The following is a 13,759-nucleotide window of genomic DNA, read 5'->3' as shown; positions in this document are numbered from 1 at the left end:
GGGTTTGATACTTCCTGCGTCTCCATCTTTCAGCACTTATGGTGAAAACACGGCGCCGCACAGAAAGCCGCTGCCGTAAAGCATGTCGCAAACCCACACGTAAAGCAGCGTCATGTCGCAAAACGGAGGTTCTTCTTATTTATCACTTCTATAAACTGAATGTATGCAAAGTGACAACACTAATACAATTATGATAGAAACGACAGAAACGATAGAATCGTTATATCGCCCAGCACTAACTAAAGGTACAAACGAATTTGAACTTGCCTTTACATCCATTGCTTATTAATTTTTGGAGTCAATCCAATTCAAGGTGACTGCCACAGCTAATCCACCTTAGCAAACACAACAATGACTATAATTCAGTAAAAAATACAGATATTTACACATCCATACACACACACAGGCAGATAAAATTTGGTGTGGTAGTAGCTGAGGGTTCTTCATAACACATACTCTGAGTGTGACATCTCACAATATCACATGAAACTACACTTAATGTTGTTTTTAAGGTCAAACGGCTACAATACTGTCATTTGTCATCAAAAGATGATCTTAGTTTAAAACTTGGGCATGAAAGGCAGTGGGTGATATGCATTCCTTCAAGAAATATTAGACCTTTAATATGTTAGACATGAAAAAAATTGATCATACAGTGATTGTGCAGCCATGTGTCCCAGTTTGTGGTTTGGACAGTGAGTGGAAGCTTCACACACTGATGAGTGGCGTGCTGCACACACACACACACACACACACACACACACAGGCAGCTGCACACTCAATTATGATCCGCCTCGGATTAAGGCTGTGCCCTGCAGTTGTATAACGAACAGGCAATTAAAAAGCCAATTATGGTTCTTGGTAATAAAAGCAGAAGAAACAGGCTGAGTCAGTCTGCAGAAGCCAAATCACAGAGAAGGAGCCCACGGGGTCACAAAGCTCCTACAGTCACGCCAAATTTAGAAGCTGTTTCTCCAACTGTGTCCAACAAAAATACACACGACACCACAAGCACCGTTTTCAATTAAATGCCTGGTTCAGTTGGCTGTGGGAGCCACCTTGAATAGGGTTGACTTCAAACGTTAATCAGTTGTAGATGTACATTCAATAGTTACAATACAATGCCTATAAAAAGTATTTCACCCCTTGGATGTTTTAGTCTTTTATAATTGGCCTTGAACAAAAATAAAAAAGAAAATCAGTTTTAAAGGGAAATCAAATTTCTATATAGTAATACCCATTAAATAAAAATATGTTATGCAAAACAAGTGACTGCATAAATATTAACCCCCTATATATTCAAGTGACTGTCCTAATTCAACTCAGGGAAAAGATTATTGAAAGGTTTAAGTCAGGGAATGGACACAAATGATTTCCATGCCCCTAAACATCCCCAGGAATTCTGTTAAATCCATCATCAAGAAATGGAAGGAATATGGGACATGTGTAAATCTACGAAGAACAGGCCATTCTCACAAACTGAGTGACCGTGAAGAAAGAAACCAGCTTTCAGCAGCTGAGATGGGAGAGACTGTGTGTACAACTGTTGTTTATTTATGAGAGAGTGACAGAAAATCACAGTTGAAGAAAACTCAGATTAAATCTCAACAAGGGCCGGCTGCTGAGAAGCGCTTGACCATGGAGTCTTCCAAATACCATTTGGCAAACTCTAGTCTAGTTTTCACCTTCCAGTGACAGGTGATAAATGTATCCAAATTTTTTAAAATAAAAAATTGTTGTTATCACAATCTCCTAGACATTGGCTATTTTTTTAATCCATGCATTGTTTTCGTTGATCATCTTGGATTAAGGACAGATCCTTTTTAATTTCGTTTTTTATCTATAGTACCAATTCAGAACAAAAATCACCTCAGGCCACTATCTAAATAAGTAGCAAGTCCAAATCATGAATCCAAATTCAGTCCAAAACAGATTCAGAGTAAAAGCCAACTGCAGTCCATTCAATTCAGTAAAATCACAACATAATCAGAAACTGTATATTAAAAAAGGTCAATTAATAGAAGTCGTCTGTTGCATTTTGCCTTTATTTACATTTTACACAACCTACCGACTTTTTCAGAATTGGGTGTTAAAAATTAAAATAATATTCTGAGTTTTACAGGAAGCTAATGTAAAGAAGCCAAAATTGAAGAAATGTGATGTGTTCTTTTAACGCAGGATTCTACCAGAAGCATTTTGGACCAAACAAAAACTTTTTGGAGTTTTTCCCTCATCCAGAAAATAAAAATTTGCAACAGGACACAATAAAAAAATGCAATTTCCTCAGAAATACTAAACAGTTTAAGTGTCTGCACAATAGTATCTCATTATTGGAAATATGTCATTTTTGTTGTTTAACCAACACAAAGGGAAATGAATGTGTGCCATCTACTGACAGACAGGACAAAGGTGAATGATCTTTGTAGCTTTCCAAATCTCTAATCCACCCAGCAATCAAACGGAATCTTTAGTAATCTTGGACAAGCACCAATGAAGCATTCCTGCATAAGAATGTTTCATATGAAGCATTACTGCATAATACAGAGAACAATTATAACACGTTCATCTAATTTAGATATAATAGTCACATCTTGGCTATGTTTTAGCATAATCTGGTGCCCATGATTGTACTTTTGATTGATACTGACAAGATGAGGAAAGTTCTGACTTTGTGTGATTCAGGAACTGGTTTATACTTCCTGTTTGTTACTTACTTTAGCATCTCCTTCCACTTTTGTTTTTTGTTTGTTTGTTTGTTTTTGCAGGGACCTTCTGCATCATCTCCCTCTGTACCTGCGTTGCTGGCATTAACTTCGAGCTTTCCCGTTATCCACGGTACCTGTACGGCCTGCCGGATGACATCGGCCATGGCTATGGCTGGTCCATGTTTTGTGCCTGGGGAGGCCTCGGCCTCACCCTTATTGCTGGTTTCTTTTGCACCTTGGCTCCCTCAGTCCAGCCAATCCCCAGGTCCACCTGCCCCAAATCCCGGCAAGAGAATGGCACCGTCTGCTAAAGCCAGCAACAATGAGAAGATCAACCAAACCCACCAATGGACAACGAACTGAAAAAAAACTGTTCCATGTGCTCATCTATCTGATCATCTCCACTCTATCCTGGTTACAGTTTTATTTTTATGTGTGTGTGTTTAAAATGGGTGTTTCAGTGATCTGCTATCTTAAAAATACAAGGAAAAACTCAAGAACTTAAGAAATATTATAGAAGAAAAAAGTCTAACTTGTGCTTGTTTTGATGTTGTGGAGCAGATGCAGAACTGGATCACGGACAAAAACAATTCCAAAGGATTTACATGGAGACAATAAAGGACTAAGTGTATGTAGCTTTGACTTTGGATCTAAACCTAAAGGTGGGCATTGGTGTTCAGACAGAATCCTTCTCTTGCCCAATGTGGTTCAATCAGGAGAGACACAATCAGATTGCTGAGATCAAGTAAAGATCTCTGGAAAGTTTTTAATAGACCTATCAGACAATTCACAAGGGATGGATAGAACTACGTGACTACCAGGAATGGGTTCATGGTTATTGGACATTAATGTGAGTTAATGTGAAATATTACGGCCTGTGCTCCATCCAGTCACATGTGACAGGCGAGCAGTGAAGAGATCCAAGGCCTTCACAGTTGTACATTATTGTACAGAATATTCCAGAAAAAAAAAAAAAACAACAACCAAGAATTCTCAAACTGGATCATTTTCATTCTTGTGTAGGTGTTTTCCATTCCATCTAAAGATCCTATAAGCCATTTAGCATTTTATACTTTTTTTTTATTCATAGTGTATTTTATGCTTTATTGAACCTTCATGTTGTGAACAAACTGTTGACTGAGTGTTCATTTGGAGCAAATGTTTTTTGTGATTTTTATTGGTTCCAGTCCTACAGATGTATGTGTGAGTATGATAGTGTTTATGGGAAACTGCTTTGCTGTCTACGTAGAAAAATAGTCGCCACAAGAAAATAAAGCCCAAGATTGATTGTCCAGAAATTCTGGACTTTTGAAAATCAGAATTAGAATGCCTTGATCAGATCAGTACTTCGCTGCCGTTAGGACCCCTTCATACTGGATGATGACCCTGATACACCACAAAACCTTAGAGAACCATGTGATCTTTGTTCATGTCTTATGAACATCGCAGCTTTTTTATTAGTTTATTGTGATGGGTGATTTCTGTGAAATTCCTCCCTACAATCAACAAATTACACTAGTACCAGGCTGGGCCCACTCTGCCTTCAGAACTGTGCTAATTGGCATAGATTTAACAAGATGTTGGAAATGATCCTCAGAGATTTTGATTCATATTGACATGTTAGCATCACACAATTGCTGCAGTAGAGTCAGCTGCACATCCATGATGTCAGTCGGCTGCTCCACAGCATCCCAAAGGTGCGTAATTGGACTGAGATCTAGTGGCTGTGAAGATTGTTGGAGTCCAGTGAATCCCGACCCATTAGACCAGGCAATATTTTTTGAATCTCTTATTGCCCAAATTTGGTGGGCCTGTGTGAACTGTAGGCTCAGTTTCTAGTTCTTAGCTGACAGGAAGTGGCACCCAGTGTGGTCTTCTGCTGCTGTAGCCCATCTGCTTCAAGATCAGACGTGTTGTGCGTTCAGAGATGTTACAAACCAAGATCTACAAAATAACAAGTGATTGTTTGAGCTACTATTGCCTTTATGTCACCTCGAACCAGTATGCCAAGTCTCCTCTGACATTACCAAGGCTTTTTTGTCCACTGGATATTTTCTCTTTTTGAACCATTCTCTTTAAACCCTAGAGATGATTGTGAGTAAAAATCCCAGTACAACCAGTACAACCATGCCACATTCAAAGTTACTTAAAGCATAACTAAAGGAATAGATCAGAAAACGCAAGCTAACCCTAACTATAGGATTTATCAAAAAAGAAAGCCTCACGAACAGAAACTACAAGTTGGTTTCACAAGAGAGGAGCCTGATAACTGAAAGCGCTGCCTCCCATTTTACTTTTGGAAACTTTAGGAACCACAAGTAATCCAGCAGTCTGAGAGCAAAGTGCTTTGTGAGGAAGATATGAAATGATATGATCTTTTCCTCTTGAAATTTCTTAACTATCTAGAACAGTGTTTCCCAAACTTTTCACCATTTGGCCCACAAGATAAAAGTCACAGACTCATGACCCTGGCTGTTTCTGGTTTAAAAAAGTTAAAAAATACAAACATTGCTAATAAAGAGCCTTATCAACCACTGTATACTGATTTATCCATTTACAATGCCCGTTTTTAAATTATTGTTATCATTTCTGTGTAACAGTTAAGTCTAAATATGCTATTGTCAACCATTTTAAAAGTTTATTTTAATTCTGTAGCTCTTCTTAAGGTCTACTTGGTGCCATGCCCTACAGTGGGGTACCAACCACAACTTTGGGAACCACTGATCTAGAGAAAGTACTTGGTCTTGGGCTGCCTGCCCTCCTGTCGTCAGGAAACCATGTGTCTCTATCCCTTGTCTGATGACAGATTGCCTTTTTGATTCTGTTTTCACCCTGCTGCCAAAATCAGACTTTAGTCTGGGTCTCCGTGTTTCACATCGCTGGCTGTCTCCATCCTAAAGCACAAGGTTCTGCTCTGAAAGTTTTATGAAGTTTGAGGATGAGCCATGGGTAAAGGTCTGTTGCGAGCCACAGTATGCCAGTAACAGCGTGATAGTGTTGCCTTGGCCTTTGCCAAGGCTAAACTGTTTCTCTAAATGCTATTTGCTCAAAACTTTCTATAACAGATCATGCACAATAAAGAGTCTACTATATCTCTAATGCACCTATGAAGATTGCTTAAAGACCCTACAAAGATCATCCAGATTCTGGTTGATTTTTTTACTTTGCTGAGGGGTCATCATGCATAGTGAAAGGGGTCTTAGCATCTGTAGTTAAATGTAATGAAAACACACTAGTTTTTTTCCATTCTACATTTTTTTCTTTAGTGTAGTTAACCTCTCTGCAGGGCTTCTTCTTTCTGAGAAGAACGGTACAGTTTATAAGCACAAATGTAGGAAGGTCTAATCATATGCAGTTGATGTCTTCTCGAATCAAAAGGAAATGTTCTGTGTTTGAAAAATGTTTAAAGGCCTTAGTCACCATTTACAGACATATGCAACAATGGGCTCCACTATTTTCATGGAGTTTATTGAAACGCAGCCCCTTGGTTTTTCAGACTGTAATAAATTCAGTTCTCCACAGGTTAGTTTGAAAACCATACACACAACACCAAACTGGGAGGTAAGTAAGTCTTCGCCAAAACAGTGGGTCCACTCCAGAAACAAAACATGGTTAATAATTTATGAATAAATATTGCTTGGGTCTTTTTTTTTGGCCATCATTTAATTATTAAGTAAAATGCCATGTGTGGATTTAGTGAAAGATTTCAGTTCCATTTTGTTGCATGTGTGATAAAAGAAATACTCAGATATGAGGTTTCAGTGGCTTCTATTCCACTGGTTTTGAAGGGTCAAGCAGGAAGCAGCAGCGAGAGATGGGTAAACTTCTACAAATTCACAAAGTGGAGTTTGTAAAAGTAATCAGCCCCCTTCACACTGAATGATGACCCTACTACACTCTACCAAATCTATTAGAATGTGGCTAATTTGGAAAGCCACCTTCAGTTTGAAGGCAATCATGATTCTGCAATGTTCTCAGTGCTAATCAAACATGTTTTCCTTCTGTTTTCTACATCTCTCTCCTGCTCCCTCACTTTGCTCTATACATCAAAATTTCTCACAATGATACTACCAAGTACACACACAATCCCACCATGCCCTGTGCCTAGCCTTGGCACAACGGTCTCGGACCACATCCGAATGCATCTAGAAGATCCTAACAAAATGCTACCACCACCACAGAAATCACATTTGTGTTAGCTTGTTTCCATGACCTTGTTGTAGAGAATGCTTGGTTATGTTCTTTGTTGCATCTGGCACAGGGTGTCTTAAATCGGTGCAGGATACAATGAAATCTCAATAATATCAAGGCATTCTGGAGCAAAATGTGCTGCCCAGTGTCATAAAGTTTGACCTCAGTCAGAGGTCATGGGACCTCCAACAGAATATTGAGCTAAAACACACAGCTAAAAACACCAAGAATGGCTAAGAACAAAATATTTGACTATTCTGAAGTGGCCTATGAGCCCTGATTTATGGTGCCCATAAAATATAATAACCCCCTTGAATATTTTTTTCCTTTGATTGCTATTGTAAATCAGTCGTGGTCAATATAAATTGGCAAAAACAAACAAAACAAAACCTTCAGTGACAAAGTAAAATCAAACTTCTACAGAGTAATAGCAATTAAATAAAAATATGTAATGTAAAATAAGTGATTGCATAAATATTCACTAATTTAACGCAGAGAAAAGATTATAGAAAAGTACAAGTCAGGGTAGGGACACAAAAGGATTTCCAAGGCCCTAATCATCCCTAGGAGGTGAATACTTTTTATAGGCACTGTAAATCCTTTTAAAAATCTGTGGAAGGAGCTGAAACATGCAGACTGGAGAAGGCACCCCTTAAAACCTGAGTATGAGAAGTGGGCCAAAACATCTGTTGACATGTGCAGAAGAGTAACAGAAACTGCTTGATTGCAGTGATTGTCTCAAGAGATCATGCAACAAAATAATAAATTAAAGGTACCAATTTTTTTTTCCAAGGCCAATCTCATTCGTTTGATTTTTTAAAATAATATTCTTGAACCAAAATTTAAAAGCAATGACAAATTTTTATTAGTTGATATTTAGTACTTTTTTCCCTTTATTCCCTTTGTTAGTTTCAAGTTATTCCAGTGACGTTTATGGGGTTTTTCTGCTCTTTAACAAAAGGGTGCCAACAAATTTGTCCATGTCTGTACAAATCTGTGTACAACATCGACCACATAAACCCTTCTTCCTTGCTTGTCCAGTAGGCATGACCATCTTGCTTTAAGTCCAAAAGGAGAGCACAGTGCACAGTGCCATAATCACTGGCATGTAGAGAGAATGGGGCAATCCTATTGGTTGTAGTGGGAGCAGCGGCCGGTTGCCTTGCAGCTGCATCAATAAAAGTTTGGAATAACTTAACTGGCAGTGGTGCCAGTGTAATGTGGGTGTGATAGAATCTTAGCCTTGGTATTAGACCAATCCTGCTAAAGAATTCTCAACAACTAGTCCACACCAGTGTGTGTGGGCCGCTCGACTTGAACACACTGCCACCAAGCTCCACCCAGGAACCTGATATTCTGCTATGACAATAATAAATCACAAAAACTTTGCTATGGAAGGTGTGTGCATGCTTAAAACCGCTACGGACATATGTTGTGTAATGAGGATCACCTTATGTTTGTCTTACCCCCTGAAGACCTTAGCAAGACCCTGCAAAGACCTTCCACAATCAGGCCGATTATGGTATTGAACCTGGCTCTTTCAAACCTTCGTCTGACGTGAAAAAAAAACCAACATAAAATTTATGAATAAGTTCTAGAGTGACTGAAAATATGGGGCTTCAACATCCCCATATTTGAATAATCATCATATCTCAGCCCAGTTATTTGTGGTCTCCCTTTAGTCTTTTGTTGGTCTGTAAAAGTCATACTTCCTGTTAGATTCTCAAAAAGGAACACTAAAACACACATTCTATGACCATGGTTGTTTGGTTTATTTTATGTGCCCTGTACATTCAAAAACATATTTCATGCATAAAATATTAAAGAATCAGAGAATCAAAGCCTTATGAGGCACCACCCTACAACTTTGTTTTCTGTGCCTCATAACTGGACTGTAACTGGTTTAAATAACATGCATTTATTGTTTGCAACCTGATCACTTGACAGTTTGTGTGTCATGATTTGTACCCATTTCACTATCTGAGATCCATCTGGGATCCCAGAAACTAACTTGTTTTTTGTTTTGTTATTTTTTTAATTATTCATGAAATAAAAGACCCAAGATTTAATAACTGGAATTAGTCATTAATAACAGGAACTTACAGGTTAGTTGATCTCATGTAACACATTGTGGTTCCACTGTATCACAAACCATTTAGCTCAGTTTCTTGATCTATGGAGGGAGGGGGATCATTGTAGAACTGGCTCAAGAGCCTTGATTTCAAACGTAAGATAAAGGTAGAAATTGTGTGGTTGTGCATCATTTCAGTATTGTTCTAGACTAAAATAAAGTAGATTTGTCTGTCAGTTCACAGTAACACTTGTTTTTGTGGGTTGGGCTGTATACAGAAGAGAGTTTCATGAAGAAATATAAAAGTGGGTTTATTGTGATTTAGATTCTTTGTCATCCAGGACATGGCAAATCTTTAAAGTTTAAAAACAAAAGCAACTAGACTTTTTTTTCTGTAGCAGAAGACATTTCCACTTCCCATCCAGGGAGCTTTTTCAGTTGAAGAAACAGATAATGAGGATCAGTGCCTCCAAATCCGAGGCCATGGTCTTGAGCCAGAAAAGGGTAGAGTGCCTTCTCTGGGTCGGGGAAGATGTCCTGCCCCAAGTGGAGGAGTTTAAGTATCTCGGGGTCTTGTTCACGAATGAGGGAAAAATGGAGCGGGAGATGGACAGGCGGATTGGTGCAGCGTCTGCAGTGAAGCGGGCGCTGTACCGATCTGTCGTGGTGAAGAGAGAGCTGAGTCAAAAAGCGAAGCTCTCGATTTACCGGTCGATCTACGTTCCTACCCTCATCTATGGTCACGAGCTTTGGGTAGTGACCGAAAGAACGAGATCGCAAATACAAGCGGCTGACATGAGTTTCCTCCGCAGGGTGTCTGGGCTCTCCCTTAGAGATCAGGTGAGAAGCTCGGTCATCTGGGAGGGACTCAGAGTAGAGCCGCTGCTCCTCCACGTCGACAGGAGCCAGATGAGGTGGCTCGGGCGTCTGGTGAGGATGCCTCCCTGGTGACGTCCCACCGGGAGGAGGCCCAGAGGAAGACCCAGGACACGCTGGAGGGACTATGTTTCTCGGCTGGCCTGGGAACGCCTTGGGATTCCCACGGAGGAGCTGGCCCAAGTGGGGAGAGGGAAGTCTGGGTCTCCCTGCTTAGGCTGCTGCCCCCGTGACCCGACCCCGGATAAGAGGAAGAGAATGGATGGATGGAGACAGATAATAAGAATAAGAATCAAACAGCCCAGAACAAATTCCAAAGAGTTTAGAGGTGTCAGTGTCAGATTGGACCACCTGTTGCTTTTTGAGCCAAAATAAATGACTAAGGAGGACATCTCTGTTCAAAGCAAATCCTAAAAAGTAAGACTGAAAGCTTCTGGGAGAATGTCATTTGGATAAATGAGACAAAACTAGAACTTTTTAGCAGCAAGTCCCATCAGCTTCTATGTTCACAGACCCAAAACTGAAACAAAAAACAGACCCCTGTGCCTACAATGAAACATGGAGCAGGCTCAGTTCTGTTCTGGAGCTGCTTTTCTGCAGCTGACACACTTGAATCTGTTCAGGGTCCAATTAAATCTCAAGACTTTCAAGGCATTCTGGAGTGAAATGTGCTGCTCAGTGTCAGAAAGCTTGGTCTTAATCACAGTTCCTCCAGCAGGATTATGACCCAAAACACAGCTAAAAATGCTCAAGAACAACTCATAACTAAACATTGGACTATTTTGAAGTGGTTGCAGCCTCAAAGTGAAACATATTTTACTACAAAATGAAAGTCCAGTTGCTTGTTTTTAAACTTTTAGGTTTACTAAAGAGCTTTTATGTCTACAGTGCCTTGAAGAAGTATCCATACCCCTTGAACTTTTACACATTTTTTCACATTACAAGTATTTTACTGGGTTTTAATTAGATAGACCAACACCAAGAATGGAAGTGGAAGGAAAATCATAAATAGTTTTTAACATTTTCTACAAAATCTGAAAAATGTGGTATACATTTGTATTTATTAAAGGGAAAAGTTGTTGAGAAGTTTATAAATACTTTTTCAAGGCACTGTAAGGTACAGACAAGAACCCCAGTTGAAACTCTTTCCACAGGTAAACCCTTTAAATCTTGACACAAATTTTAAAAGAACTGTCACTAGTTTTAATTGTATGATGTTTAGGTTTTCTTGTCTGATAACATATGGGCAACAGAAGTCTTGTCTGATAATATTCGTAAGAAGATAATCTCTACAACATCAGGAGGTAATAAAGGTTTAGATGTTCCATCACTTTTTTATGCAATAAGACATTAAAACTATGTCCAGAACATCAGCATCATTAACAATGCCCTCAGTGATTTATGACTGTTCTTGAGTTTGTAGTATTTCATTCCATATTTCTTCCTGCAGTAAGTCCTACAGCTAGCTGTTGCTGCTATTTCTGCTTGTATAATCACAAAATTCATGTGTGATGTAAAACTGACAGCAGTGGAAAGGTTTATAAAATAGTGTTTGCATGAACTGCTTTGAAATAGCTAAGTTCAGACAACCTATTTCTGACACCGAGGCCATTCGAAAAGCTACCTACAACATGTAGGATATTATTTATTTGGGACCTATCCTCATTTTAAAATGTTTCAAATATCCTTATCATCATAACATCTGAAAAGAAAATTCTCAGCAAAGCAAGATTTTTTCAAATTAGTTGCAAAGTTGTTGCAAAGTCTTGACCTCTACTCCACCACCAGGTCCGGGTCCCGGGGGAAGACGACCCTAAACTCTCACCCTACGTCGCTCATTCAAGCTCACAGCGGTTCTCTGCAAACTCGTCTTCTGCCGGGGCCCGAGCACCAAAGACCTACAGCCAATAAAACACTCTCATTGTCTCCATCTCTGAGTCTGAGTGTGGAGTAGACCTCTCAATGTGGTGAAGAAAACTATAACTTTTCTAAATCACTGAATTAAAATAAAGCAACTATTGTGTGAAATGGTTTTGGGTTAAGAATCATTTAACAGCATTATGGCGACATCTGGTGGCCAACCTTTAACATAGCATTGGCATGGACCAATATTAAAGGGCGTTGTTGTCCATCCATCCATCCATTTTCTTTACCCACTTGGATTTTCATTGTGTCTGTGTCTTCCCCTGTGTTTTTCAGTTCTCTCCTGCCCCGCCCACTCTCACCTGTCCCTAGTTGTCTCCCCACCAGGTAACAGTCATTTAGTTGCCTCTTTATATTCTCAGTTTCCCTGTTGTTCCTCAGTTGATTATCGTCTGTGGTCCAGTTATATCCTCATGGCTCTCTGTGCTCTGTGTTTAAATTTCAAGTACTTTTTGCTGCCATCTCAGCATTTTGTTTTTGTTTAAATAAATCAAAGAAAAAATGATTTATACAGAGATCTGTTTTTAAATAGTGAGATCTGCCGAAATGTGTTAAATGAATGTAGGAAGTTTATGTGTTCACCTCTCTATAATTAAAATTTAGTCAAATGTTTTAACACAGATTTTTACAGAATAACTCTTTGTCATTGCAGAAGATAGTCCAACGATTATGGTAGCAGAAGCTTGAACCAGGTAATCTAAAAGTTTAAGTTTAATTTTAAATGAACAGTATTTGATTGATATGTCTCACAGAATGTCTTTGAACAAGAAAGATAAGCTTTCTTGTATAAAAACCATCCTTGCTCAAGATTTTTGCTTAAAACTTTAGCATTAACTGCTGGAGTCAACCCTGTTTGTCTGTTAGCAAAATATCCCATGAAATATCAAGAAATAATACGTTTGATGTGCATCTACAACTTTTTACCTTTCGGAGTCCATTCAATTCAAGATGGCCACCACAGCTAACAGACATTAGCTAACACAAAGATAGCTCATCTTAACTCAGTCATTTTTATAAACACTGAGCTAAAATCTAATTTAATTGTTTTCAGACATAAGGCATGTACTGTTACAGTAATAGCCTTAATGATGTGTTAAATTGAGTTATTTTGGTACAATTTTTTTTATTTTTTTCCATTCAGACAAACCTCCAACAGTGAGGAAGAGAGCACCTGCAGCTCACAAGATACCAGGCTAAAACTCAACTCAAAAGGAGTTTTCCTTGTTGTTTTCATGAGATGCAGCTGATAATTGGAACAGTGATCCTAGTAAGTTCAATCAAACGGAGACTGGCTTCTATCTGAGGTACTTTTTCACTTCAAACTAAATTCCTGTTTCAACTTTCCAGAACTTGAACCTAATCCGTTGACCAGTTTCACACCAATTTGCACCTTCATGCTTCAAGGACTTTAAGTTCCTTAAACTGTCAGATCCAGTTGACTGCTTGTCACAAAATAGGAGTGGTGAATTACAGCAGTAAAGGAACATACCTTCTTGACAATTTTCATATATTTCACTACGTATCTAGCTATCTCAGGCTCTCTCACTCACTCTTACACACACTTACATAATAAAAAAAGGGCATGAAGAAAGTGAACATACAAAGTAAATTTAAGGACTAACATTTCTTAAAGGAATGCACATTGCCCGCTGAGTTTTAGACAAAAATCGTCTTCTGTCGAGGAACGGGGTTGGAAGATGTTTTAGCTCTCAGAGTATTAAATTGTGATGACGCCAACAGTTAATCATTTGTAAAAGTTGTAGATGGACATCTATTAATCCATCCATCTATCCATCCTCTTCCTCTTATCCGGGGTCGGGTCGCGGGGGCAGCAGCCTAAGCAGGGAGACCCAGACTTCCCTCTCCCCAGCCACTTGGTCCAGCTCCTCCGGGGGAATCCCAAGGCGTTCCCAGTCCCTCCAGCGTGTCCTGGGTCTTCCTCTGGGCCTCCTCCCGGTGGGACGTCACCAGGGAGGCGTCCAGGAGGCGTCCT

At 39.3% G+C, this 13,759-nt stretch overlaps 1 protein-coding gene across 2 annotated transcripts in view; it reads left to right on the top strand.

Moving 5' to 3' along the window:
* tmem178b (transmembrane protein 178B) overlaps nt 1-8,965 on the top strand; it is a 97,375-nt gene extending 88,410 nt beyond the window's left edge. For both annotated transcript variants that reach the window (XM_017426360.3, XM_017426362.3), the window contains exon 5: nt 2,766-8,965. In XM_017426360.3, coding sequence (XP_017281849.1) covers nt 2,766-3,016 — 251 coding nt within the window. In that variant the 3' untranslated portion in view covers nt 3,017-8,965. The remainder of the gene's footprint in view (nt 1-2,765) is intronic.
* The last annotated feature ends 4,794 nt before the right edge of the window (nt 8,966-13,759 follow it).

Source organism: Kryptolebias marmoratus, linkage group LG1 (assembly GCF_001649575.2).
Source record: "Kryptolebias marmoratus isolate JLee-2015 linkage group LG1, ASM164957v2, whole genome shotgun sequence".
Lineage (NCBI taxonomy): Eukaryota > Metazoa > Chordata > Actinopteri > Cyprinodontiformes > Rivulidae > Kryptolebias > Kryptolebias marmoratus.
This window is presented reverse-complemented; position numbering and strand designations above follow the sequence as displayed.